Source organism: Cucurbita moschata, unplaced genomic scaffold (assembly GCF_002738365.1).
Source record: "Cucurbita moschata cultivar Rifu unplaced genomic scaffold, Cmos_1.0 Cmo_Scf00021, whole genome shotgun sequence".
Lineage (NCBI taxonomy): Eukaryota > Viridiplantae > Streptophyta > Magnoliopsida > Cucurbitales > Cucurbitaceae > Cucurbita > Cucurbita moschata.
Genome location: NW_019268537.1, coordinates 2,593,806 through 2,620,707, shown reverse-complemented (window position 1 = coordinate 2,620,707; position 26,902 = coordinate 2,593,806). Strand labels below are relative to the sequence as shown.

Here is a 26,902-nt window from a genome sequence, read left to right as displayed (position 1 = left end):
ACCTTTTTTTTTTTTTTTTGAGTGAATGAAGATTGTTATGTTATTCCTATTCTTTGATGTGTAGGATGGCTGTGTCCTCATGTGATATTTTGAGATCTGACATTATTTTCTCTTAATTAAAGTAGATCAAGATCCATGTAATAAACTCTTGTAGGCATATCCAAGAGACACATGCATTTGAATTTGATAGCATTAACTGAAAACGGTGTACTAAATAGGAGGTATGCTGGTCTGTAGCTAAATTCATCTATACCTTTGAATTGTTTCTAGACTATAAAATTAATTTTAAAATTATAAATTTAAAGCTGTATCAATTAATTTTAAAAATATGAATTTGTCATGATCTATTAAATATAATTAAAATTAAAAAAAAAAAAGACAAATTTTAAAATTTGAATAATAAATTTATAGTGACGTAATTTCTGAGGTGGCACCCACGTAGACCGGTGGGTGTATCCCAAAATTTGTGGGGGTGCGAAGAGAAGATGCGTTGATAAACCCTTGCTCGACGCCTTTGCTAAACCCGGTGAGAAGATAAAGATGGCATGGACTACAGTTCCAGCTTTCCATCTCCTCCCTCCTCTCTTTGCGCTTCATAAACCGACAGCTCCGCCGTGCTTCTTCTCCAATCCTTCAAGTGCTCTGCAACACACACGCCTCTCGCCCACTCTCAGGCTTCCATTTCAACCCTCCTCCTCCTCCTTCGGAAACCAGATTTGCAGGGCCGCCGAATACAAATTTCCCGACCCAATTCCTGAATTCGCCGTCGCTGTAAGCTCCCCTCCTTCTGGGCGTTCATGTAAATGGATGATTTCGAAATGTCTTGAAATAATTTCTTTTCTGTTCAGGAGACCGAGAAGTTCAGGGCTCATTTGCTTACCAAACTTTCTAAGAAAGATATTTACGGGGATTCGGTTCAAGAGGTCGTCGGAGTATGCACTGAGGTATGAACACTGCCATCCTCTGATTGAACATAATAGCTCAACAACTGCATGTCTTTACCTATGTTATGGCCTTCCAACTAAACAGATATTCAACACCTTTATGCATACTGAGTATGGCGGCCCTGGGACCTTGTTGGTTCTACCTTTCATTGACATGTCTGATACAATAAACGAACGAGGATTACCTGGAGGACCTCAGGCTGCCCGTGCTGCAGTCAAATGGGCTCAAGAGCATGTTGATAAAGACTGGAACCTGTGGACTGGTGACGATGGCACCTAACAAAAGCCCCTCTCAAGAATATATTTTGTTGAGATGGGCAGAGTTCTATTGTTATACCTGATTATCGAGTTCAGCTGGTTGCTTTCTTCTGGATCTTTATCAAAGGGATTGTTGATATATGAGCTGAATTTGTTTTTGTATGAACTATCAGAGATCTCAAGAATGACGAGGATAGAACTTAGATAAAGCAAACAGAATCTTTTAGCTGTCATGCTGGACAAAATTTGCATCAGTGTATTTCTATATGGCTTGAGCAATCTTAGAGATATAAAACATTTGATGTCTTTATGAACAATCTAAATTGTTTTAGCTGTACGGTAAGATGAGTGCTGTTACTTTAAGTGAATTGTGGATGTTGATGCTTCTTGTCTAAAACTGATCATTACAATACTCGCCATCAAACTAGTACTTACAGGTGAAGTTTTTTTTTTACCTAAACAGTTAGTTCTGAAGTACATTCATATCAGGTTCTTTAGTCCAAAAGGAGGGTAATGACTAAAATTTACAATTTCCATGTCCAAAAAAATGTAATAATGCACATACTTCCTTACCGATGGCGTTGATCGAGCAGTTCCTCCCTATCAATGAAACGCTCGAGAAGCTCTTCCTCTTGCAAAACCAAGCAGTCTTTGGCTTTTCCAAACAAGTCGTAGCGATGTTTGGCAACAATGTCATAGACAGCATCTCTAAGAGGAGTCGGGATTATCAAGAATACGCTCAAAGCTGAGTAGGGGAGAGGCAAATAGGACAATACCTTCAGAGCAGCTGCAAAATTACACAATTTGCTCAAATGGGATCACATTCCTACTGATTAAGAAGGGAACAATATACATTTTGACAGAAGTTTTGTAACACTAGTAGTAATAAGTCAATCTACACAAAAATAGAGAATGAATCTCCTTTCTAAAATGCTACATTAACTGTAGCAATGAATCTCGAGTGTTATGTGGGAATTTAGAGTTTTGATAAGAAAGGCATTTAATGGGAAAAATCATACACAAGGGTAAATGAAGCATCGAGTTACACATGCACACCAGTTATAGAATACAGTGAAAGATCGAAGTTGTCACAGGGATATTTTAACTGTACTTGGTCAAGAAGGATAAGTACCGGTAGAAGCTTGGTAGTATGAACCATGGCCCTCAATGAACACAAAGCGACGGTAAACATCCTCTCTGTCTAAACCACTCAGTCTCAAGTATGGTTCAGCAGCTTTGGACTGAAGGCAGCAAAATTTGATCTTCTTATATTTGTCCGCCTTTATAACCCACTTCACACCTGCAAATTTATCGATAAGCAGAACAAAGATAGAAACATAACTATGGAGGGATAGATACAGAATGTTCTGGAAGTGAAATATTAGGATGCAGCCTCTAAGAATTTGAGCATATACTGGAAGTCTGGAAGTGAAATAACCTAGAAACACGATGTAAGACTAAAAGTCATGGAACCCGTAATCCCACCTGGATAAAACTTTCAATCATCACTTTGGAGTACAATAGAATTTATCAGGTTACCAAATTATACAGATGATAAAGACTCGAAAATCAGTGTTGGAACAGGAAGGTTTCAATTAATAGCGGCGAAGATTTGTTTCCTTCTTTCTCTCACAAGTAATTATACATACCAGACCAAAAAGGAGGAAGTAAAAGTCAGGATTCCTTTCACAGATTCACAGGTTCTAAGAGCCATCAAACTCCTCCAAAAGTTGGGCGGTACCAATGTCGAACAGTTCATAGAGTTAAAGACAAGGTAAGGAAATTCAAAACGCCGCTAAAAGACATAAACAAAAACAGGAAAAAGAACGGAAAAGATGTCACAAGATTAAGGGAAAAAAAAAAAAAAAAAAAAAACCTAGAAGGCGGAGTGGCTTTAAATATTAAGTATACAAGAAAATGACAATCTGATTATGCGCATTCTTTAGTTCTTTGAATGAAATTACAGGGGTAGCAATGGCACATTCTCGTGAAACAGAGGAACCAGAATGAAACTGTATACGGAGCGTTTTAAAGAGGGAGAGAAAAGAGATCGAACCGCGGTGGCAGAGATGGCAGACACCGTCATAGACAACAACGCGAGGCTGGAGAAGAGAAGGAAACACAAGCTCGACAGCCGAAGATTTCGCAGCAGCAGGAGAGACGGCATCGAATAATTCCTCAACAACTTCTTCAGGAACATCGGCAATATCCGGAGGCGCAGCAGTAGAGCAATCGATGCCGGAAGAATACGTTGACGGTGATGAAAATTTAGAAAAAGATATGCATCGAAATGGGGAAGAAGAAGATGTAATAGTAAAGGAGGTGGCTCTGGTTGTCCCTGTTGATGTGAAGAATAGGTGCCGAAACCGATTCGCAAGAAGTTTGGTCGTCATTTTGGATCGATCATCACCAGCGGTTTTCTCTGTTTCTGAACATTTCGGAAATGGAACGAGAGGTTTCGATTCCGAACTGCCTTCTCTTCCTTCAGTCGCAAGCAGCCTGAGGCCCATGAACCAAATGGGCCTCGGTGAAGTGGACAGCCCAAAACGTTAAAAATAGAAATTTAAAAACGCTAGAGGAAGGGGTTGAACCTTCGACCTTGTGGTTAACAGCCACACGCTCTAACCAACTGAGCTACTCCAGCAGATGACGTAATTTTGAAGTACGTCCTACTGTATTTTAAATCCATGGGTGATCAATTTTCAAAAGCTAGAGATTAGTGGCTAACACATTGAACATTAAATGTCCACGTGTAGTTGGTTATCACTAAAGGTCTCCAAGTCAAGCCCGAAAAATGTCGAATTAATTTTTATTATTCATTATTTGGATGTATATATTTTTTCGGTGGGTGTCATTTCTTGAAAACTAGCTGAAATTAGGGATGTCTTTTCCAAGCAAACGAAGGTCCTGTTTGTATATAAATTTTTTTGTTGGTGGTCCTTTCTTAAAAACTAGGTGAAATAAGCAAAATATTTTACAAGTTAATGAAGGTGTCGTGATACATACTAAAGGTCTTCAGTTTAAGTCTGGGCGACGTTAAGTTCATTTTTATTGTTCATTATTTGTTTGTATATTTTTTTTTTCTCGTTGGTTGTCATTTCATAAAAACTAGCTGAATGTAGCGACGTATTTCCCAGGCCAACGAAGGTGTCGTGGTGTAGTTGGTTATCACGTCAGTCTAATACACTGAAGATCTCCAGTTCACGTCTGGGGACGTCCAAGTTCATTATTTGTTTATATATTTTTTTTTCGTGTGAGTGGTCATTTCTTAAAAACCAGCTGAATTTAGGTTATAAACATATGCGTGGGGAATAAATTTGACGTTGAAAATGGGTTGAATTGAAAGAGAGAAATAATGAAGAGATTGGGAAGCCCCACGTAAAATGAACAATCTTATCTTGAAGGAGAGTGTGTGGGTGGCAAATAATACAAGTTTTGAATCAAATTCATTTCGCATTTTAAATTATGCACCACCAATATCACCTTTCATCCTATGGCTAGGGGATATTTTTCATCAATAATGCCATCCCGCACCATACAAATACTTTGATTCGGTGTTGATATAATAATCAGCTCATTCTAATATATATATTTTTCTTTTGATATTGCGCAGATGATAATATAGAGTTATGGTATTTTATTAGGTTCATAAAGTATAAATGTTACAATTTTTTAAACGTATAAATAGGATGGATGGAAGACGTGTTTGTTGGAGGATCTAGTGATTTGAGGAATTTTGAGATGCCAACCCATTTGGTTCGTCACCTACTCATCCAATGTCCTTGTTGATTAAAAAAAGGGACAAAAGATCATATCAGGACACCCGCACCCAACGCCCCCCTTCAACTTGCCGCTCCCTTGTATTTTCCCCTTTGTCTTTGCCCTAACCTTCATTTTCTGGCAAAATCTATTGGCAGTAGGCTATTATAAATGATATTAGAGTCAGGTAGTGAACTGTGTGCTAGTAAGAACGTTGGGTCCTTAAGAATGACAAATTGTGAGATCACACCTTGACAAGAATGCTGGGCTGTTACACTACTATTACTCATTTCCTTTCAACTCCCTGATAATTCCCCCCTTCACTGTATAAGTCATATTTGTTCATTCTCAAAATTTGTCAATTCTCTAAAATGTCCTCATAGTCAGATGGAATTTACAACCAAACACAAACACGTTTACGTGTCACAATAGAACCATCCTAATTTATAAAGAAATACCTAATTTTAATAATTGCTAATCTATTTCAATCATTTTATCAACACAACTATTTAGTTCTTCGGTATCATTTTGAGCTACATTCGCATTGGATATTTGAAAAGAGTCGAGTGAGTGCTAATTTAAGTATTTAATTGGAATAATAAAACCAATTAAAATCATATTTGGTAAGAGGTTAATTATGCTATAATATTGTAGCTCATGATTCAAAAAAAAAAAAAAAAAAGAAAGCTAGTAATTGACGTGGCGCGATATTATTGGGGGCTGGATTGGAATTTGGAACTGTCCTCCATTGCACAAACATTCTTGTCAATAAACGGAACCCGTTTTTCGGGGTAAAATGTTTCCCGCACTTTTTTTTAATTTATTTTATTTTATTAAAATTAAATATCAAATATTATATTTAAATTAAGAAAAAGAAAATAAATAGCGTCGCTATTAAATTGACATCATATATATGCAGACAAAGCGGTGCAAGCTTCCAAGCCCCAACTTCAACCAAAACCACTTTTTCAGTTTTTCTTTACGTCACACCGGCGTTAAGTATTCCGTCCAACTTCTCCTATCTCTTCTCAGCTACTTTTGAATCTCTCTCATCGGCAAGATGGCAATAGAATGAGGAGTCGGAAGAGGTCATCATGTCCGTATCGATTTCCAACTGCTTCTCTAATTTAATCTGCCAGGAGGATTCCTCCGGCGTCTTGTCCGGCGAGTCGCCGGGGTGTTCTTCCGACTTCGATTCGACGGCCTGCGTTGAGGAATCTATCGCCGTCTTCATCAAGGATGAGCGTCGCTTCGTCCCTGATTATGACTGTTTCTCGCGCTTCCAATCTCCATCGCTGGATGCGGCCGCTAGACTAGACTCTGTTGCATGGATTCTTAAGGTAAGAATTTTTCCTGTGCTTCTCCGATTCGTTTCACAGTCATTTATTACCAAAATGCCACTCTTCACGTGACGAGTATTGAGGTTGAATTATCACACCAGAATCCGTCGGCGATCATTGATACTCAGTCAGATCCGAGTCGATCGAATCAGAGTCCGTATCAGTGGCCGTCGACGAATCCGTTTGATATATTATGATCATGTAGTACAGTTAACTTTTATATTTACCTCCATCTCCGTCGCATACGGCGGTTATTTATGCGATTATACCTTTTGCAGGTTCAAGCCTATTACGGTTTTCAGCCTTTGACAGCGTATCTCTCCGTCAACTACTTGGATCGCTTCCTTTGTTCACGCCGTTTGCCGGTGAGATTCTTTAGAGAGAAAATAATTATTTGTGTGAATTATTTTGAAGATTCAAAATGTTCGTGGAGGGATGCTAGTGATCGTCATTTTTTTTTTTTTTTGTAACATTTAATGGGAGTAATTATATTTGACTTATTCAAACCATGAAAAGGACTAGACTGTAGCAATACTGAGCATGAAACGTATTATTTAATATCTTATTTATTTATATTTTCTGTATTCCGATTAAGACTGCATTAATTTGTTTTCAAAATAAAATATCTAACTCTCTAAAAATATGTGTGTGTTTGTGTAAGTTAAGTTTTTGGGAATTGGGGAAATAGTTAATCGAATAATAAGTAAATTATGAGTGAAGATCATCGTGCACTTCACTCTGTTAAAGGATTGTTAAAGTTCTGAAACCATGATTTGATATTCATTGTGCCTTTTACAAGCTTTTGTTTCTTCTGTCACGGCACATGCAATGTGCGTGCACAGTGCCGGCAAAGAAACGGATAGGATGAACTAATTTGATATGACAAAATCACCAATGAACTCTCACCTAAAATAGCGGTGGCATTTATTGTTTGCTTATCTCTACTTAATGACGATGTTGATTCATTGGGATATGGAATGATTAGCGCCTAATGGTTGGCTAAATTTTCTATTCTTCGTATTGTTTTCAGCAAACAAATGGGTGGCCATTGCAACTCCTCTCTGTTGCTTGCCTGTCACTGGCTGCTAAAATGGAGGAACCTCTTGTTCCCGCTTTACTAGATCTTCAGGTTGGTTTAGTTGGACATATATTATTCCTTCTCTTTGTGGAGAATGGGTAATGTTGGCGTTTTTTTCTTCTTTCTTGGTGTATTATAATGGATTGTTTTCTTTTTCCTTTTCAGGTTGAGGGGGCTAAATATATATTTGAACCCAGAACAATATGCAGGATGGAGTTGTTGGTGCTGAGGGTATTGGATTGGCGGCTGCGTTCAGTAACGCCGTTCAATTTCATAGCATTCTTTGCGTGCAAGCTCGACCCATCGGGAGATTTCATCGGGTTTCTTATTTCAAGAGCAACAGAAATTATAGTATCGAATATCCGAGGTAAAAAAGAAAAACTAAACTGGGCTCTTTTTTAGGCATGGATTATAACTATGGGGCTTGAAAGTGAAATCAAAGTTGTGTATCTGGTCCACAGAGGTAATCTTTCTGGATAACTGGCCATCGTGTATTGCGGCAGCCGCCTTGCTTTGTGCAGCAAATGAAGTCCCGGGTTTGTCTGTTGTCAATCCAGAACATGCTGAATCATGGTGCAGCGGCCTGAGGAAAGTAAGTGCCAGATTGTGATTATGTTGGGCATGTGTGTTTTATACTAAAAAAATATATCCTCATTCGAATATATTAGCAGGAAAATATCACCGGCTGCTACCGGTTAATGCAAGAGATTGTGCTTGTTAGTAGCCGGAGCAAGTCCCCCAAAATCCTACCCGGCCAGTTTAGAGTGACTGTCCGTACTAGTATGACATCCAGCGACTTATCCTCCTACTCCTCTTCCTCATCTTCGTCATCACCAAACAAAAGGAGAAAATTAAACCAGAGCAGCGTCTGGATAGATGATGACAAAGGTAACACCGAAGAATGAGAGGTAGCCGAACTTTGTCTAAAAGAAAAAAAAAAAAAAAAAAAAGGTAGAATCCTCAATATTTTTTGGGAGGGTTTAGATATTAAGTTAACATAACTAGAGTGGTGCGTGGTGCGTGTTAATTATAGTATGTAGTGTATGAAATCTCAAAGTTCGGGTGAGCTGGGAGATTTCAATAATTTATTTATTTATGATCTTGTTGGTGGGAAATTGCCATTCATTAATGGCTTAGCTGATTCCCAATGGGGGGAAACTAAAGGAAAGGGGTTTGTTTGATTTTGAGGGAAATGGCGGAGTGTTGAATAAGTGGAGGAGTCCACATGGAGTGTGGAACAGAAAAGTTTGATTAATTTTCCCATCTCCAACAACTATATTTTGCTCCCCATTGGTTGGGCAGTAAATAAATTGAGTGGTTGTTTATGCACATGCTTTTTGGGTGCGTGGCATGCTCTAGGGTGTCAGTGTGTACTGTACGAGTGGACTGCCCGCCCCTTCGGCTGGAGGAAGTGCCTCTTCTTTTTCATTGGACTTGAGCCAACCGGGCTGGCCCTTCTGAGTTCTGTGAGTTTATCTTCTTCCTTTCTATTTATTTATTTTTCAAAGCCTGCGTTAGATGAAGGGAAAAAATCCCAAGTATACAAAAAGGTCTTTGGGGCCTTTGATTGCTTGTTGTATTTGTTTCAATCAATGTGATTAATTTTCATTCATTTCCCTCTCTCTCTTACTCTGTTCATCGCATGTGATTGACAATCAATATTTTGTAGTTTTGTGAATGGGTTTTTCTTCTCCGCATCATAGTGTTTATTATATGAGAATGAACTCTCTCAACCAGCTGGCTGGCCCTTGAGATCAACTGTTCTCAATTTTAGGACTAAAAGTGTATATTATCTTAACAACTTACGTGGTGATTGGAAAGTTCAGTAGTTCAAGAAACAGAATTGGGAGGGCAACCAAAAAAAAAAAAAAAACAGTAGAAATTGTCATATAGCCCTTAGATTCCCGACATAACAGGTATTATTATTGTGCATAACTATGGCCCCTTTACTCATCGATTGCAAAAATCCAGCCAGGCGTTTATCACTTTCTTGTTGATTCCACCACCCAAATTTAGGCATTCTCTTCCCTTCTTGTACCCCTTATCTTCTTTTAATTGTAATTTGTAAGAATACATAGCGACAATTATTACTCAACAATCTTCTGCTGGATGGGTACTTTTAGATTGCAAGATATTACATGGTCATCCTCTAGGACCATCATGTTGGTTTTGGAGTAAATATTTGTTTTTTGATTCTCCAAGAAAAATTAGATTTTGGAGTAGCTTTTCTAGTCCATGATGGGTTTCGTTCGTGTATAGACTTGGACGTTTCTACCCCTACTTTGCAAATCTTGTCAAAATAATATTTATTAGTTAGTGTCGATTTATATTTTAATTAATTGGAAAGACTTCTATGCATCATTTCATATTAAATCTAATATAGCAATTTGATTTTCTGAAAGATAAAAGTTCCGTATGATTAACATACTATAAGATAAGAGGGGAGTATTAAAAATTTGATTTATATAGTACTAATGAGTTATAATTTTTTTCCCTATTTTCGGAAATGAGTTAGTAGTATATTTTTTTAGGAGTTTGTTGGTAGCTTATATCCTATTATATATATATATATATATATATATATATATATATATATATATATATAAATTAAAATATCTTATTAATTTATTTAGCTAATCCTCGTCTCTACCAATTATGGATGACATCTTAGGAAACACAGAAGTGATATGCAATTCTAAATTATTGAATTTATATTGGTAAGTTTGGAGCATATGAGCATCCAATCCACATTAATTAATTAAAAAAATCTTGATACATTTGCTAAATATTGTGGATCCCCGTAAACAAAGCTGTTGTATCATCCGATGGTTGCGATTGAATTACCATTAATTTGAGAACGACTTCACAAATGAATTAAATGAATATTATTATAAGATGGGTTCCACTAGAATTTGGAGTATCCCCAACGCCAATTAGAGCCACGCCACCCATCTTCTCCACCAAGAAGGCAGGCATTAAAGTATATGTGGGCCAAAGACCAGAAGCTAAATGATCATCTACTAATTAGTATTATCCGGCCGAAGCCACCTCTTGAGTCTTTGTAAAGGTACGTACATACAATAATCTCCTCTACACTAATTGGGTTCTGAATTGATTGGGGAAAAAGGAAAAAGAAAAAAGAAAAAAGAAAGATACGACTCGGAGAAAGATGATTTATGAAAAACCGATTTTGAAATATCTGTATATGCAATTATGAGTTTGTTTTTGTTGTGTTTGATTGGCCCAAGTGGACAGCATCCAGCGAATATTTCCATTAACGCAGGCTGCTGCATAAACAGACATGGTCACAACCTGTTTGATAAAATGCCTGAATGAAGAACAGGGAAAATGCCTGAATGAAGAACAGGGAAGGGAAGCCTAGTTTTAAGCTTATTTAAGATAGCCAATTTTGATTAAATGTGAAAATCATTTACATTTAGAGTGAATAATATCATACCACTATAAAGATATTTAGAGCATCCAGTCGTTTGAGAGTGAAAAGTTTATACATATGAGTTTTGGATTTTATCACCCCTGTTGCTTTTCACACCATCATACCTCATCATTAATCCCGAGCAAAGTTTGGGAAATCTATAAATATGTGTATGGATCATTTTGTGGCAGCTAGCTAGATCTATGAGTGCCCCATTATTTCTATATATATATATATATATATATACCAGTAAAGTTCTTGACTTGGGATAAGGAACAGAGTTACCAATTCTTTTTGATAGCTCATTCGTATAGATATCATCTTCTCTTGATTTTTCTTTTCGAGTTTTTCCTTAAAGTTTTTAAAATGTGTTTATTAGGGAGATGTGTGTTTTTGTTTATCTCTCTAACTGTGAGATCTCACAATGCACCTCCCTTGAAGGGGCCAGCGTCCTCACTCGCATTCATTTCCCTTTTCGATCAACATGGGATCTCACAATCCAATTCCTTGGAGTCCAGCATCCTCGTTTGAACTTGTTCATCCCTCGGTTTAAAATTTTGGAGTGAGTGGAGGTGCCCAAATGTGTAGTAGTCCTTGGAGCAAAATAGCTTTGCTTTTGTTCTTCAATTGAACAAGGAATGTGGGTTTCTCTGCAGAAATGAAAAACTTATAGGCCCCTTTTGCCTTTTTGAAGTAAATGGCTAAAAAGCTTCAAATGATTCCGAAAATTCCTCAGATATGCCTCCAGATCTTCTCCTTTATTCTTTGAAGTATAATGATATATATATATATATATATATACATGTGCTGAATGCAATACAGCACAGCTCTCAACACCATTGGGCTCCCCTTTGTCACTTCCACTGTTACCATCAAACATCAATCTTCACTGCTAAACAACAAACAAACATACAAAAGCTAAAGCAAAAGTAAGTCCCGAAAACGACTGTTTCATGTTCACTTACAAAAAGAGAATGTCACATTATTTACTTTTCTTCCTTCTTTTTCCCCTTCAAAAACACTTCCTTTAATGTATTTTCTTAACAAAAATTAAAAAATTAATAGTAAAAAAGTTCTCCAACAACAAAATAGATATCAAACGATATGACACGACAAGTAAACAAACATAGTGGGTATCATTTAATTTTTTCGAGGGCGCGTCTGCGAGTATCATTTAACTTTTTTGACATTAAAAAAAAAAAGGGTGTTTATAATCATCACATTTATCTTCCTTACTTTCATCGTCATCATCATCTCTATTTCTCTTGTTTTCTTAATAATTATTTCTTTTTGTTTTTTTTTTTTTAAATAATTTTCTATTAAATTAAATTATGCAAAAATCTTAGGAGAGGGCTAAATTTGGAATCTGGGCTGAATTTGACCCATTGCCTCTGAACATGGACTTTGGTAGTTAAGTGGGCTTAAGGCCCAATATTAATTAATGGACTCTTTATGGGCTTTTCGAATTGACGCCACGCGAAATTAGGGATGAGCTTAGGAGGTGGGATAACCCCATCCAATGGCGTCCTACAGTTGCGTTCTGGTTTCAGCCATTGCAGTTTCTCCCGCCAAGACTACATGCTTCAACGGACTTAATTATCCAACATTTTTCCCTTCTTCTTCTTCCCTTGTAAACCCCTTTGTTAATTGTACCTTAACTTCTTCCATCATATACAGAGCAACTCCGGCCCCGGCCACGGCCACCTGCGTTTACCCTGATCCGATACCGGAGTTTGCAGAAGTTGTAAGTTTTTTGCGACGTAGCTTCTTTGTCTGCTTAAATTGATTCCGGTTTGTGTTATGCGACCGCGTTGATTAATTCATTTGGTTGTTTTTCGCAGGAAACCAAGAAATTTAAGGAGCAGTTATCGAAGAAGCTAGCGAAGGATCGCGAGACGTTTGGGAACGACCTCGATTCGGTTGTGGAGGTTTGCTCAAAGGTAATCATTGTTATAGAATGAAGAGGTTGTGATTTTCTAGTTTGAATCCCTGATTTCGGTTGAAAAATGTGTCTGAATCAGATGATGCGATTGTTTGCTTAGAGAGTTAGTTTAGTTTAATCGTGCTTTTGCCTTCAAGTGTTTCCATGGCTTGAGATGAATAATTGAGACCTGAGAAAACATCAGACCTGCCTATAGAGCTACAGAACGATCACTATTTCCAAGACAGCTTCATTAATTGCGCAAAATTGTTCCGAATGTTTGACCTATGCTGCCATTATTGATATACTTCTTGCATTTTGATTTTTTCAAACCAGAACTGAACGAATATTCCAATTTGAATTCAGATGTCCGAATTTATGTGAGCTTAACATGAATGTACTTTGCAAGTTTTGAGCAGATATTTAGTGAATATTTGCATGTGGAGTACGGAGGTCCTGGGACATTATTAGTGGAGCCTTTCACTAATATGTTTATTGCTCTAAACGAGAGGAAATTACCTGGAGCGCCTTTGGCTGCAAGAACTTCGCTTCTATGGGCTCAAAACTATCTAGATCACGATTGGAACATTTGGATCTCAAAACGAGGGCTCAAATGATTTGCTTCTTGTTGTTACATTTGTGAAGATTGGGTATTTGAATCTAGATTCTGTTATGTTTTTTTCTCATGAGTTGAAGATGGAGGAACAAATGGTTGTATCAACACAAAATTACTCCAATACATTGTCAATTTCATTGATTTGATATCTTTGTTGCTATACAAATGTCTTATTTCTTGCAGTACATGAATCATTCTGGGGCTCTAGTTTCACACTGAATTGGAAACTTGGATGCCCATTTTCAAGCTCTCTCTGAATCCTCTGCCATTGCAACGAGCATCTTAAATCAAACTCCTCTATTCTGCCGTATGAACCACGCTTGTGCTTGTTATGATGAAAAAAAGTATGACACATAAATCAGGCGGCAGCTTCAGAGATGCTCTGCAATGATGGTCTCCAAGCCTTTGACCTCGCCGCAGTGGCATTTGCTGCTGGTGTTCGAATTCGATGTCTTTCATGTTTGACTGCCTGCAATGTTTTTTGTTTTTTCAGAGAGATTATTGGTATGATTTTATCTCGGAAAATGATTCCCAATCACAATCATGTTTGACTTTTTCACTTTTCTGTTGCAGTGATCGATTCTGATTCCAAAGGAAACAATTGAGTTTACCTGCTGGTTCTTTTCCGTCTCTTCTACTTCACCGCCGGCAGCCCGCTTCTCCTCCGACTCCATCAATGGCTTCTTGGATTTTGCATACTTTTTAGCCCGCAACACCTTCATAACCTCTGGAGGTTCCAAACAAAACGTCGGTAAGGGCTAAACTTACTACTAAACAGAGAAGGAACAGAAAAGCTGTATCATACCCTGAGTGGTGACGAGCCGATAGGCATGGCCAAGAGCAAGAGTGTCGTTTGGCCGGAGAAGCTTAACACGAGTAAAACGCACCGTTTTGGGCTCCGGATTGTCATCCTCAGATTGAGGTAAGGGAATTATAAGAGAAACATAGTGACCCGGATTCGTTCTCATGACCTCACTAGCCACCACCGGCCAATACAGCCTCTCAATCCGGCCACTTGGGTGCTGTATAACCAGAGCCGCCGCATCAACCGCCTGGCAATTCCCCATCCGAACTTTGTGATGGTAGATTGAAAGAAGACCGAGGAAGAGGAGGAAAAGGAAGAAGAAGATGATGATAAATAGGAGGAAAAGAAGTCCCTTTCTATACAGCTTCTTTGCTCGCCAAATGGGTCTACTTAGAATTGCAGGCCGTCCATTCATATACCTCGCACTTCCCAACTAATTTAATGCAACGTGGGTCAAACTTATATCGAAAATTGACATTGTAACGTACGGATAATATAGTATTCAACTTCACCTTCTTTTACTTTTTATCACCAAAAATTACAACTTTGTGGTGTGAACGACAAGTCGGCAAACCCACACTGCCACCGGAAATCGTTATGTTTGGACGGAGGTCAATGTTTTTGGGCTCATTAAATAACTAAACAAAATTAAATACTTGGTTATTAAATAAAGATATTGAAGACGGCAAAGCGTGCGGGTTCATAAGATTCTCCATGAAAAAAGAAGAAAAAAAGGACAAGGACACGCCACCATCTTATCCGCCTGCCTAAAATCTGCAAATTTTTCTCATACTGTTTCGAACAATCCAGGAAAATTTTCTGTTTGGATGACGAGAAAATACTGTTCAAGTAGTGAATGGACTCGAGTCCATTCCTAGTAGACATTATCCTCTTTATGCTTTTACTTTTGTGTTAGATTAACCGTTTATAAAGAAGATGTTTCTACGCCCTTATAAATAATGTTTCATTCTCCTCTTCATCAATTGGTGTAAGATCTCACCGTCCATCTCTTTTGGAGTCCAATATTCTTGCTGACACTCGTTCCCTGTTCAATCAATGTTAAGATTCGACCATGGAATTCAAAATTGGCTAAACTCGAGGATTAATTTATTAATAATAAAGCAAACCCACCTGGAATTGTTTTGTAATTATTATTGTAATTTGAAAGCTGGGAAGAAATATGCTTTAAATTTTGTTTACAACGAGAAAGGAAAAAGAAGTGGGTGTGGTTTTTGTTTTGAATGCGTGAAGCTTTTCCATTTATTTATTATGGTATTTATTGAGGAAAGGGATGTGGAACAGATCGCCACAACTCCCTTCTCCATTTAATTTTTAAACTAATCACTAACATTAATTACACTATTTACCAAACCCTCTACTAATTTTATTTATTTATTTATTTCATCTTTATTTTCAATTAAAAATTTAAAAATTATAAATAGCATCCATGATTCAAATCCACGTATCATTAAAGAATCTATACTATTGGAAAAGATATTTTTTTTTAATTATCAAACAACCTTTATATCATTGTATGTATGATAAGTCTTTATCTGCCTAAAAATGGTTCATTTTTTAAATATTCAAATAAATAATAATATTAATTTGTCTCCTCCTTCTTAGCTAAATAAATGTGAACCTTTATACCCTACCAACTTTTAAAATAGTTTAAAAAATACCCTTTAATTTTCACAAAGTTTTCAAAAATACCTTTTAATTTTTCAAAAGTTCAATTAATATCTTAAATTAAAAATAAACTCTTTAAAAACTTCAAAAATATATTTTATGGATATTTTTAAAACAAATTAGTCGAGTAAAAATGATATGAAGGCAAATGTGTGTGTGATTAATAGGAGATGATGTGAAGGCATGTGATGTGTTGGAAATGCCTTGTTCCTCAATATTAAATAAAATAGACCATTTCTTGTCCCAATGTTGACTCATAATATATATATATATATATATATATATATATATATATATATATATAATACATTAAGCATTTAGAAAGGAAATTAAATGCGTAATTATTGGTCCCATAGTACTATGTATTTTTTTAATTTTTTAAATAACAATAATTTCGTCATATTTATGTCTTTTTGTAAGCTTTATTTAGACATTCTAATGGGCAATTAAATAAAGGCATTACCCACCAAACAAATGTGGGGTTCTTCTCCTTTTGCTTTATTATTATTATTATTATTATTATTATTATTATTATTATTATTGAATAATGGTGGGTTTAGATAATGTAGCATCTTAATCTAAATGCTTTAATTTCTTATTAAATCATTATATTAAACCTTGAGCTATATGCTCCACAAAGGACATTTGTAATCATACCCTTACCCACCAAATTTAAATAAATTTTTAAGATCAGTGGATTCTCAACTTTTTCTCTAAATTACAAACTAAATATTGGGTTATATTATTTACAACTATTTATTTAAATTATTATTTTTTTAAGAGTCACTTTGTATTTAAATTTTATTTAAAAAATATTCTTAAATTTTTAAAAATTTTAAAGGTATTATTAAATTTTTTTATAAAGATAAAGAGTGTTAATGTTACTTTTAAAATTCACGCGTATTTTTTTAAACATGTGGTAAATGTATTTTTTAATTTTTTTTAGAATTTAAAAGGTATTGTTGAAACCTTAAAAATTCAAGGGTATTTTTGTAATAAAGCATTAGCATTTTTCATTTAAAACTAACTCTAAGAATATATTTTTTAAACTTTAAAAATATTTTTAATTTCTTTTTTTTTTTTTTAAAGTTCAGTGGTATTTTTTGAGACAAATACAACGTTAAAGAATATTTTTTATTATTATTAATTTAGCCTTATCTTATTGTTAACTCCGTTAGTTTAATGTTTATGTAGAACACTAACGATGTTATTTACGGTATACGCCAAAAATCAAGTTTCAATAATATATTATTTGCATATAATACAAAATCAAACTAATTAATGAAAAGAAATGTGTTAGATTTGGAATGCAATGATGCTTCCTTATCAATGTTCCAGTTAATCATACAGGAATGTTGTTCCACTAATAGATTGTTAAGCAAGATTAGTGAGTTGATGATGATCCAAAATCCAAATCTTATCCATTAAATAAGCTCTTGTGATGAGGAAAAGAGAATATAAAAGATGTTGGAGAAGGCTCAAGGGGTTTTCATATCATGGTGATTGAAAGTGCCCACTTTTACATATGCTTATACTTAAAAGCTGTGATGTGTTTGATACCCTTTTTGTGAGGCATCATTGCTCCTTTGCTTTTCACTCATCTCCTCTTTACAAGACAAGCTTAAGTTGACGTTAAGTCGCCGATGTTCATGCATCTCATAAAAGAATCGAGTTTAGAGCTTTTTCGGCACTTTTTTTGTTCGTGTTCTCATTAGAATTGATGGATAAATTCTTGCCTTTATATTGGTGTATAAAACGCGTCTGGTAGGAGGAGGTTTCCACACTCTTATAAAGAATGCTTCGTTCTCCTCCTCAATCCATGTGGGATCTCACCATCCACCCACCTTCGAGACCCTGCATCCTCACTGATACTCGTTCCCCTCTCACAATCCATCCACATTCAGGGCTCAGTATCCTCGCTACCACTTGTTCCCCTCTCCAATCAATGTGAGATCTCACAATCCACCTACCTTTAAGGCTTAGCGTCCTTCACTGGAACTTGTTCCCCTGTCCAATTTATGTAGGATCTCACAATCCACCCTCTAGGGGCTTAGCTAATTCGCTGGCACACCTCTCGGTGTCCACCCCCCTTTGGGGCTCAGCGTCCTCACTAACACATCGCCTAACAACCCAAGTTCACCGCTAACAAATACCTCTTGGTGTCCACCCCCTTTGGGGCTCAGCATCCTCACTAACACATCGCCTAACAACCCAAGTTCACCGCTAACAAATATTGTCCTCTTTAAGTTTCCCCTTTCAGACTACCCCTCAAAGTTATTAAAGTACGTATGCTAGAGGAGGTTTCCACACCATTATAAAGAATGTTTCGTTCTTCTCCTCAACTAATGCAGAATCTCATAAGCGGAAAGAAAAAGAAGAATGAAAGCTGAATTATTAAGGGTGGGCAAAGAACATCACCCCCCACGTCCCACGATTGTTTGAGCAATCAGAGAGTGACATTACAGTTAGAAATGGTCAGGTTGTCACCCAACTAAGCCATGGATTTGATCACATCACACAAGCTTTTGCCTCTGGTTTAGAGGACATTTGGAAGGAACATGTTAGGCTAATCACGTGTCTTTTAACACACACTTTTTGGTTTCAGATGGAAGGTTAATTTAGTGCTAATCTCTTGTGTTTTTTAGCTCTTTTTTCTTTAATACTCCTTTCCATTACAAAACAATCCCCACTATGGGACCCAACTCCCTAACCCAATGCCCTGCCACACCCACAAGCCCTTGGGATTGACAGGTTTCAATGCATCCACCCTTCTGTGCCTCTGTTTCCTACTCGGTTCCTTCTAAATTATCTGCTTCCCCTTCCCCTTCTCCACTACGGTGGTAATCTCTCCTTCCTCACTACGGTGGTAATCTCTCCTTAACAAATGTGTTATAAAAAGATACGTAACAGGTCAAAGCAGACAATATCTACTAACGGTGGACACTTGGACGGTTACAACAAGCCCTTCGAAACTTATGGCTTTTTTCTCAAGGAAAAAATGGAATAAAAAGGCAGGTACTATGAGGCATTCTACGTTATCACATTGCTGTGTTTGTCCATCATGCTTTAATTAGAGTGAAAAGGGAGTGGTGTCGTAAATCTCACAGTGAATATAGGCACAGCCCTCAACTCGATGTCAAGACAGCAAAACCATTTAATCTGGAGTGAAGTCAAACAGATGGGAAAAACTTGTTGAGGTTGAAAGGAAGAGAATAGAATTCTTCGCTTCTTGCATCGGTCTTGAACGAGCGGAATTTATTCCACCACTGCATTCCTCTGTCCTTTGTTGCTGCATTGTCCTTGCTGTGTAACGTAACGTCGAGGAACAGAGCCAAAAATCCAGCAACAAATGGCTCGGATGCGAACGGCACGTTGATCATATCATTGAACTGAAACAAGGAGTTCAAAACTGACTAAATGACTGATTATCAACTGGTTTTGATGCTGATATAAAAGTGGTAGGACTGAATCATACCCATCTTGCTTTCGTGTGGACCGGACCATAACCGTTAACAGCGGTGTACTCGTTGAAGTACTGAGGAATTGAGAGCCCCATGAAGATAGAGAAGCCTAATATGAACTTGATCCTAAAACTGTTGAGATTGCAAAACTGAAGGAAGCTAAGACCAGCTGAACCTGCTCTTGCACCATTGATTTAAACCAGACAAAGTTAAGCATTCTGATGTGAATATAGCAGAGAATTCTCAACTTCAAAAACATACCAACATAGGCAAAGAAAAAGCAGTACAGAGCTGCAATTATCGGTGCAGGGATTGAAGCGAAAACGGCTCCAAATTTTCCTGATACGCATCCGTATCCATAATGTTAGTACAGAGCTAAAAAGATGACAGTGATCAATGGAACATGGACTTCTCTTACCCAGAATGGAAAAGAAAATCATAAAACCAGCAGATATTTGAACCACTCTACGGCTACCGACACGCGTTAATGCCAACAACCCGGCGTTTTCACTGTACGGAGAAGTTAAGAGATGTTTCATGATGTTAGGAAAGAAAGACAGGTTAATGAATCAAATCTCTTAGTCTTAGTTGTTGCAGAGATCTTACATGGATACTGACGATCCATTTCCTGTGCCAAATATACCAGAAAACAAGATGGCCACTCCCTAAGATCATCAGGAAACAGAATAAGAACAAGCAAAATTTTCAAATATATGATTGTTTTGCACATTTTCTCTTGTAGGAAGTAACTTTAAGTACCTGCCAACCGACACCACGGCTAAGAATAGACGGTGGGAGAGGAGTTGCACTAGCATATCTAGACACAGCAAAGAAGGCACCAGTAGACTGTCACACCCCAAAAACATTGTTCCAAACATAAGCAATGATGTATAAGTTTACGACAAATAAATGTTCGTAAGGTCACGAAAATAATGGAAAAAACCTCTACGAGCGCAACAAATGAAGCAGCCATCATTGCAAAAGCTTCTCCAGCATCAAATGTGGGTGCACCCCATTGAAAGGGATATGGGATACTAATCCTGTTAACAGTTCGAGTATCAGTTGAATGACGTATTCATGCATACCGACATTTTATATGCAAACGTTCGAATGAAAATAGAACATGACAGGAAACAGGAGAGTTTATTTTAGTCTTACCATGGAGCACCGCCTATAATTCCTGCACGATCAGTACGACAGCTTAGTTGAGTCTTTACACCCACATTCTTATATGCACCACCCACAGTGAGTAGGTGAGCATACATCCAAACAATCAGAATTGAAAATATAACAGCAAAACGGTCGAATACGTGTCTTTCGCCATTTATCAAATGAGGTATATACTGCAAAACAATTTAGATTCTACGTTTAATAAGATCCAAATCTTATCTTGAGCGAGCGAGATCAAAAGCGAAATTACTCAAAGATCCTTCAGTCATGATTGGTGCTTGAAAGATTTGCTTGTACCTGTGAGAATACCACCAGAAGGATGAGCTGTGGAAGCCCAATCTCCACACATTTGGACAGCTACAAAACAAACAAGAACATGCTGTAAGAAGAAAGAGACTACAAAGAGAGAATTGAGATGATAAATATTATACATACCACTGGGAAACCCAATTCATATAACCCAAATCCTGACAAGGCCACCAAAGGAACAGTAGAGAGTGGACTCAATAACCTGAACAAGTACAAAAGAGCATGCTTTAGGATTACAAGAGTCAAAAAGAGTTAAGATTGAAACTCACTGTACAATGATTTGCACCCCCTGAAAAGCTTCATAGAAGTACAACAAGCTAAAAGATTGACCTTGCAACATTTCGCCAAAGGCCGCTAAAACCGACGACAATCTGAAGAGTTGAGGCAACAATGAGGGCACCCTGAATTCCACGCATAATTTTCTCGAATTTCTGATAAACATTACGGATCGGATAAGTCAGAGTTATCTCGAGTTAAATGAGGACATGAGAGTGAGATTATTGTAGCAGATGATATCAATCAACGAAGTTACCTCCTGGGGATTCACAATGTCGCTATATCGACCAGCCAAAATGATTGAAATTGTTGTTGGCACATATGAGTAAGACGCTCCGATTACTGCAGGTAAACGAGTACCAAAAAACGTTTGGAGCAATGTGTTTAAACCAGCAACAAAAAGCAGTGTTTGGATCATCTTTGCTTTCTCCTCCTGAAATGAATTTTTGCAGTAATATAATTGAGATTCACATTTAACATTCATCAAGAAACAAGAAATAATTGTAAGCTTACATTTCCTCCTCCCATTTGGGGAACCAGAGAGGTTGGAATTAGCACTGTTGTTCCCAGCATGACCAAGTAATGTTGGAAACCAAGTAGAATTGCTTCGGCTGCATTTAAAATTTAGAACAATAGAGGTTAGAATATGCAAACAAATAAATATGGATATAAAAACATTAGAGGACAAACTTGAAGTGAGGTTTGAAGATCAAAACCTCACTAAAAAGCTAAATATTCTTCCTAAGAACAGCTATGTATTTAACAATGAGGTAAGGAAAAAGTGAAAACTTGAGGAACTTACGCCATGGAGGAGGACTGGTTATGCAATATGAAACATTTGGTAGCTGCTCTCTTACTGGGTGTGGCTGCAGCTCCTCCTGTTTTGGCGGTGGTGCAGACGTTCCACCTCCTGCCATGCTTCTTTTTCTTCTCCTTTCCCTCTTCTAAATAATCCACTGCTCTTTTCCCAAGTATTGTCTTCTAATGTTATTAAAAAAAACTCAACCTTCTTGAATTCTTAAAACCCAAGAAGTACGAATATGAGGCTTAATACCAACAAGTCAAACTTCCAGATCAAAGTTATGTCTTTATCCCACACGAAAACCAAGAAATAGAACACCAAAATCAAACAGGAGCCAAAGTTTCAGAAGGCAAGCATTGGAGTGAAAGAACTTGGAAGAAACTTGGGAGTGTGAACATGGAAAAATGAGTTTTTACAGCTCAAAACTCACTTGGGTTTGTAGGACATGGAAACATAAAGGTGAATTAGAGATGTGAAAAGAAGCAAAAAGAGTGATACCTCTCTTGAAGTAAGAAAGAAACCATCACGCACCTAAAGCCAAAAAAGCATCCTAGTTCGTTAATAAAGATGAAGTCTTGTATTAAAAGCTTTCCCCACCATCTACTCTGCGAATCTATGCACTTAGTTTAAGCAATTACCCTCTACTTGCTAAAGAAAAAACAACTTCTTAGTAGTTCAGATCATTCAGCTCTGATCTTTTCTTGTTTATCATACCAAAAGAAGAAAAAACATCCCAAAGTATCAAGTTTCTGATGCTTCAAGTCTCACAGAAAATAAGCTTACATGCGTTATGAAAATGGCTCTTGAGACTTTACCCTCTTGCCATGTATTGTCAAATGCAGACAGGCCCTCTTGCCTGGAGATTTGTTTCAGCGACTGAGATTGCAGCAGGCCAGCGAGGATTCTGGTTTGCATTCACCAATTACAACAATTCATAATATAACAAAAATTCAAACCCATGTGTAAAATTTGGCAGTAACACACCCTCCAAGAGAAGGTTCTCTGGAAACTAGATGAATTGAGTGAGATTGTATAACGGGCCCAAACCTATCGAGATAGTCCTTTTTGGGTTTTCTCTTTCAAACTTCCCCTCAAGGTTTTTAAAATGCATCATAAAGAATGCTTCGTTTTCCTCCCAAACCAATGTGAGATCTCACATATTGCATCCTAATTTAGATTGGTTTATTATTGTTTTGTAAGTAATTTGTTCGATCCTGACATAAAATTCTGCTAATGACTCGAAAGGATCAGTATCAAATTCCTTATTTTGGTCAGTGGTGTCAACTTAAAAAGAATACGATTCCATTAAAGAAGAATCAATGTTAATGAGTGCCTACAAATCAATGTTAAGAGGTCTTTTCTTTGAATGCCTTCAAAGTCGGCCGTCCTTGAGGGGGGAAAGGGCAGATAAAATGATATCATTTTATTCCCTGAACCAGATGGCCCAAAAACCTTTCTTTCCATTTCCAAATATCACAGCGTAAGGCTTAAGAATTAGCTTACCAAATTCAAAAGAGGAATAAAGAAGCAAACTATAACGGGGCCATTAGTAAAAGTAAAGGACATCATAAAAAAGGGGGAAAGAAAGGGTATGAAAAAGGAAAATTCAGCGTTCTTTTGGCGCCATACCAAGTACCCTGTTGAAGCTTCCATCTGAAAAATGTAATTTCACAAAATATTCTCTACTCTAACTAATGAGAATGAAAGAGGAGCAGCAGATAACAAATATAGAGATGATCTTAAGCCTCAAATGATTAGACGCCCAGCGCATCAATTATGTCAAACACGTGTTCATGATGTTTGATAGTAAACACAAAAAAATTGAGAGGTGAGACATTATGGTTGAATAAAAGGTGGGCAGTTATTACATCTGACTTTGCTCATTTCAAATTTGATAGATTGCAACAGATCAAATCTTGGAAACCTTAAACATGGACACCCAAAAAGCTTTGCCAGGGTGTGTCCAGTGCAGTCCATAAACAGGAAAAAATCGACCACCAGAAGTGCAGTAAACATAAAAACTTTGGCAACAGATTAGGTACCACTCAAACACTAAATCCCTTCATGATTGCTGACATGGAGATGCCTCTAAAAGAGATTGTACCTTCCCCCCATTAGCAAAAGGCTCGGTACAGTACCGGTAATCGCCTATCACCCAGAAAAGAAGGATGAGGATGAATAACCATCACTGACCCCCACCTCCGCGAACTTGTAACCGCTTCCTCTCCAGTTCAAGCTTTGAGAGAACAAAAGAATGTATAGGTAAAGAGGTTTGTGCAAGGCATTGCAAGGAAAGAAGTGAAAAGCTAGTAATATCCATGGTTAAGAACATTACTAATAGATGCTTACCACTTTCTTCACCCGCTCATTGGCAGCAGGGGTGCCTCCAGAAACAGATTCTGGTAGATAGGGACTGCTAACACGTACTTCATTCATTACAACTATCACAGTCTTGTCCCAGCGAACAGGAAGCCTAGGATTGCACTGATCGCCTTAGTCAGAATATCAAAACAATAGTGCAGAGTCTACGAAGTAGAAAAATTATACAGCTGAAACAGCAAGAGAAAATAATCAATACTATAGAAAGTTTGTGAAGATTAAAGCCTATCACGATTCGTTTCGGTAGTATCTGAAATTCTGTATGAACATGCCTCACAAAATTAGATCATCAGATGAGCTTACTTGGGTTTGCAACCCCACCAGGTGCCCAAACCATTCTCTAATTTAGACTCCATAACAGGAGAAAAAGACCAGGCAGGGCTGAAAAATTAAGTTATTAAAATACCTAATTGAACTTAAACTATCATAGTCATTCCAACTTCAAATCAAGGAACTTGCATCACAATAATACCAACTATGACTTTGGCATTGGGAATGACAAAAGTAAATAAGTTCCATAAATGTTGGAAAGTAATTATATGTAAAACTACTCTAGTGGTGCTAGGATACAACTATCACGGCATTCAAAAAGTTCGGACCAAGAACAATATCATAGAAACCAAAAGATGTAAGAACTACCATACATAGTTTAGGGAAAAAAGTAAAGCCTTAATGTTATATCATTCAAAGACTTCTTAAGAGTTATAACATGATTTCTTTGTTTTCCATTACCCCAGAAATACTGAGGCAAATGTTCAGAGAGAAAAGAGTACTATGCCGACCGACTTGGACAATGATATTCATATTTCAACGCTCCTAAGAGAATGAATCAATTCCATCTCGTCCATTGTGCACACTATAGGAAATAATGCACCGTGGTCTTTTGAAGACAAATGATATGTAACCGCCCAAGCCCAAGCCCACCACTAGTAGATATTGTCCTCTTTGGGCTTTCCCTTTCGGGCTTCCCCTCAAGGTTTTTAAAACACGACTACTAGGAAGAGGTTTCCACATCCTTATAAAAAATGTTTCATTCTCCTATCCAACCGATGTGGGATCTCACAATCCACCCCCCTTAAGAGCCCAGCGTCCTCGCCGGCACTCCTTCCTCTTTCCAATCGACGTGGGATCTCACAATCCACCCCCTTCGAGACCAGCATCCTCGCTGGCACTCATTCCTCTCGATAAACCATGTGGGATCTAACATGATAAGTAACCAAAGATATTAAAACATCAAGCAGACCATTATCAGACTTCCTAGTTATCATCAATACCTTAACAACGTCCATAAAAGTGCCATAAACTCATGAGAAATATTGGTTCCATGATCCAATTACCCATCACAACAATCAAAATATTTTCCATTCCATTGTAACATAAGCTTTTAAAAGAACTTCAAGAGAAGAGCTGCAGGGAGTGGGATTCCGTTCCATTGTAACCAATGCCCGCTTGCAATGACCCGTAAACAAGTTTGCCAACCCAACGCACATAAAGAAACATATAAGAGCATTCAATGATTCTCTTAATGTGAAACCAATAGGAAAATTTTGCATGACAAAGAAACTGATAAAATTGCCACATGTTACATAAATGCATGGACATGGACTAAAAATAGTAGAAAATAAATCTTCGTGATTCAAATAAATCGAATTACACTTTCCAAATATTCCTACCAACAAAGTACAACTAAACTTACGTTTTAGACAAGGCGTCAAAAATACTTTGCGCCTCGCTAGTCACACCCACTCCTATTCTCTCCGCCTCTATTTCTGCTTGCCTGCAAAACCCAGTACGACCAAAGGAGAAACAGAACATGTAATTGAACAGAAACAACTAAAATCACGATTAAGCAACGAAAACCCACAAAAATTTAGAACAGATTATTGAGGTACCTAATGGCGAGTTCCTCTCTAGCACGGAGAGTATTGAGATCAAGGTAACAGTTTTTGAGATCAAGAGGATCTTCCCCATGTCCCAAAAACGAAAATTCTTTTATATAATTGGCTTTCAGCAGCCTTATGTTCCTACGAGGTCCTGGTTTCGAACCTTCCTGTGTCAATCCAAGACGAAGAGAACAGAAACGAAGTTAAGGAATTCAAGAACCCAGATTGATAAACACAAAAAGCTAGAAACCCAGAAAGGATATGAAGGACGAGGATGTTGGAGGGGCGGTCAAAGGTAATGACTTGTGCTTGAAATTCATCCCCTAAGGTCGTCTTGATTGAGAAGAATGACCCAACAGAGAAGTCATCCCCATTGCCGCTGTCCAGAGCCATTTTCTCCTTCCTCTTCTACAAAAATTGAACAGCTCTTCCTCCTCCTAAAGGAGTTGGGTAAGACTGAATTCTCCAATCTTCATCTCAATTAGGGCTTTTCTTTACACTATTTTATTTCAAAACACTAATATAAAATAACTCTACTTATCTAATTATTAATCACGTGTTTAAATATATAAATACATTTTTATTTTCCCCCTTTTTTTTCTAATTTAAATTTGTTTATTATATATATTTTTTTCTCTTTTTAAAATCAAGTCAGTTTAATTAAATATTATATTTATTTTAATTCAATTTTTAAATTTATTTTATATATTTGTTTACCTAATCTATAAATTTAACTCTAATTTTTACTAATATTTGTTATAAAAGTTGAAATTATTATAATA

At 37.1% G+C, this 26,902-nt stretch overlaps 7 protein-coding genes, 1 long non-coding RNA gene and 1 other non-coding gene across 21 annotated transcripts in view; 4 read left to right on the top strand and 5 right to left on the bottom strand.

The window, feature by feature from the left end:
- LOC111458287 overlaps positions 1-502 on the top strand; it is a 3,043-nt gene extending 2,541 nt beyond the window's left edge. The window contains exon 3 of the long non-coding RNA XR_002713079.1: positions 412-502. This is a non-coding gene — a long non-coding RNA (uncharacterized LOC111458287). The remainder of the gene's footprint in view (positions 1-411) is intronic.
- A 3-nt stretch (positions 503-505) lies between these two features.
- On the top strand, positions 506-1,565 carry LOC111458286 (protein PLASTID REDOX INSENSITIVE 2, chloroplastic-like). 2 transcript variants are annotated; one of them, XM_023100829.1, is made up of 4 exons: positions 506-771; positions 849-944; positions 1,030-1,251; positions 1,302-1,565. In XM_023100829.1, the coding sequence occupies exons 1-3, from the start codon at positions 541-543 to the stop codon at positions 1,222-1,224; spliced, it is 522 nt and encodes a 173-aa protein (XP_022956597.1). In that variant the 5' UTR covers positions 506-540; the 3' UTR covers positions 1,225-1,251; positions 1,302-1,565. The 2 variants fall into 2 exon arrangements, with proteins under 2 accessions (XP_022956597.1, XP_022956596.1); XM_023100828.1 differs by having other exon boundaries at positions 1,030-1,545.
- Positions 1,566-1,589: 24 nt separating this feature from the next.
- On the bottom strand, positions 1,590-3,654 carry LOC111458284 (uncharacterized protein YuxK). Its single transcript, XM_023100826.1, has 3 exons — positions 3,259-3,654; positions 2,335-2,502; positions 1,590-1,989 (listed from the first exon to the last, which is right to left on the bottom strand). The coding sequence occupies exons 1-3, from the start codon at positions 3,593-3,595 to the stop codon at positions 1,772-1,774; spliced, it is 723 nt and encodes a 240-aa protein (XP_022956594.1). The 5' UTR covers positions 3,596-3,654; the 3' UTR covers positions 1,590-1,771.
- Positions 3,655-3,772: 118 nt separating this feature from the next.
- On the bottom strand, positions 3,773-3,846 carry TRNAN-GUU. Its single transcript has one exon. It is a non-coding gene; the product is annotated as a tRNA-Asn (tRNA).
- Positions 3,847-5,873: 2,027 nt separating this feature from the next.
- Positions 5,874-9,001, top strand: LOC111458115 (cyclin-D1-1-like). 2 transcript variants are annotated; one of them, XM_023100582.1, is made up of 6 exons: positions 5,874-6,301; positions 6,580-6,666; positions 7,332-7,430; positions 7,545-7,746; positions 7,841-7,971; positions 8,048-9,001. In XM_023100582.1, the coding sequence occupies exons 1-6, from the start codon at positions 6,056-6,058 to the stop codon at positions 8,282-8,284; spliced, it is 1,002 nt and encodes a 333-aa protein (XP_022956350.1). In that variant the 5' UTR covers positions 5,874-6,055; the 3' UTR covers positions 8,285-9,001. The 2 variants fall into 2 exon arrangements, with proteins under 2 accessions (XP_022956350.1, XP_022956351.1); XM_023100583.1 differs by having other exon boundaries at positions 5,877-6,301; positions 8,051-9,001.
- Positions 9,002-11,691: 2,690 nt separating this feature from the next.
- LOC111458356 (nucleobase-ascorbate transporter 7-like) lies at positions 11,692-22,962 on the bottom strand. Of its 8 annotated transcripts, XM_023100957.1 has the most exons (16): positions 22,642-22,962; positions 22,357-22,389; positions 21,859-22,037; positions 21,570-21,667; positions 21,313-21,489; positions 21,111-21,211; positions 20,907-20,982; positions 20,769-20,828; positions 20,460-20,644; positions 20,245-20,341; positions 20,061-20,147; positions 19,908-19,966; positions 19,720-19,811; positions 19,563-19,640; positions 19,316-19,476; positions 18,744-19,229 (listed from the first exon to the last, which is right to left on the bottom strand). In XM_023100957.1, the coding sequence occupies exons 3-16, from the start codon at positions 21,971-21,973 to the stop codon at positions 19,011-19,013; spliced, it is 1,605 nt and encodes a 534-aa protein (XP_022956725.1). In that variant the 5' UTR covers positions 21,974-22,037; positions 22,357-22,389; positions 22,642-22,962; the 3' UTR covers positions 18,744-19,010. The 8 variants fall into 8 exon arrangements, 7 of the variants coding, with proteins under 7 accessions (XP_022956725.1, XP_022956728.1, XP_022956730.1 ...); XR_002713097.1 differs by lacking the exon at positions 22,642-22,962 and adding an exon at positions 11,692-11,701 and having other exon boundaries at positions 18,961-19,229; positions 21,859-22,623; XM_023100960.1 differs by lacking the exon at positions 22,357-22,389.
- On the top strand, positions 12,309-14,682 carry LOC111458359 (protein PLASTID REDOX INSENSITIVE 2, chloroplastic-like). Of its 4 annotated transcripts, XM_023100968.1 has the most exons (5): positions 12,309-12,556; positions 12,654-12,752; positions 13,153-13,383; positions 13,533-13,853; positions 13,923-14,682. In XM_023100968.1, the coding sequence occupies exons 1-3, from the start codon at positions 12,332-12,334 to the stop codon at positions 13,348-13,350; spliced, it is 522 nt and encodes a 173-aa protein (XP_022956736.1). In that variant the 5' UTR covers positions 12,309-12,331; the 3' UTR covers positions 13,351-13,383; positions 13,533-13,853; positions 13,923-14,682. The 4 variants fall into 4 exon arrangements, with proteins under 4 accessions (XP_022956736.1, XP_022956737.1, XP_022956735.1 ...); XM_023100969.1 differs by lacking the exon at positions 13,153-13,383; XM_023100967.1 differs by having other exon boundaries at positions 13,153-13,853.
- LOC111458357 lies at positions 13,462-14,573 on the bottom strand. The gene is made up of 3 exons (XM_023100964.1): positions 14,155-14,573; positions 13,961-14,076; positions 13,462-13,818 (listed from the first exon to the last, which is right to left on the bottom strand). The coding sequence occupies exons 1-3, from the start codon at positions 14,567-14,569 to the stop codon at positions 13,708-13,710; spliced, it is 642 nt and encodes a 213-aa protein (XP_022956732.1). The 5' UTR covers positions 14,570-14,573; the 3' UTR covers positions 13,462-13,707.
- Positions 22,963-23,597: 635 nt separating the features above from the next.
- Positions 23,598-26,628, bottom strand: LOC111458358 (protein LSM12 homolog A). Its single transcript, XM_023100966.1, has 5 exons — positions 26,384-26,628; positions 26,130-26,289; positions 25,934-26,014; positions 24,208-24,331; positions 23,598-24,094 (listed from the first exon to the last, which is right to left on the bottom strand). Exons 1-5 carry the CDS (start codon positions 26,511-26,513, stop codon positions 24,044-24,046), a joined length of 546 nt encoding a protein of 181 aa, XP_022956734.1. The 5' UTR covers positions 26,514-26,628; the 3' UTR covers positions 23,598-24,043.
- Positions 26,629-26,902: the final 274 nt, after the last annotated feature.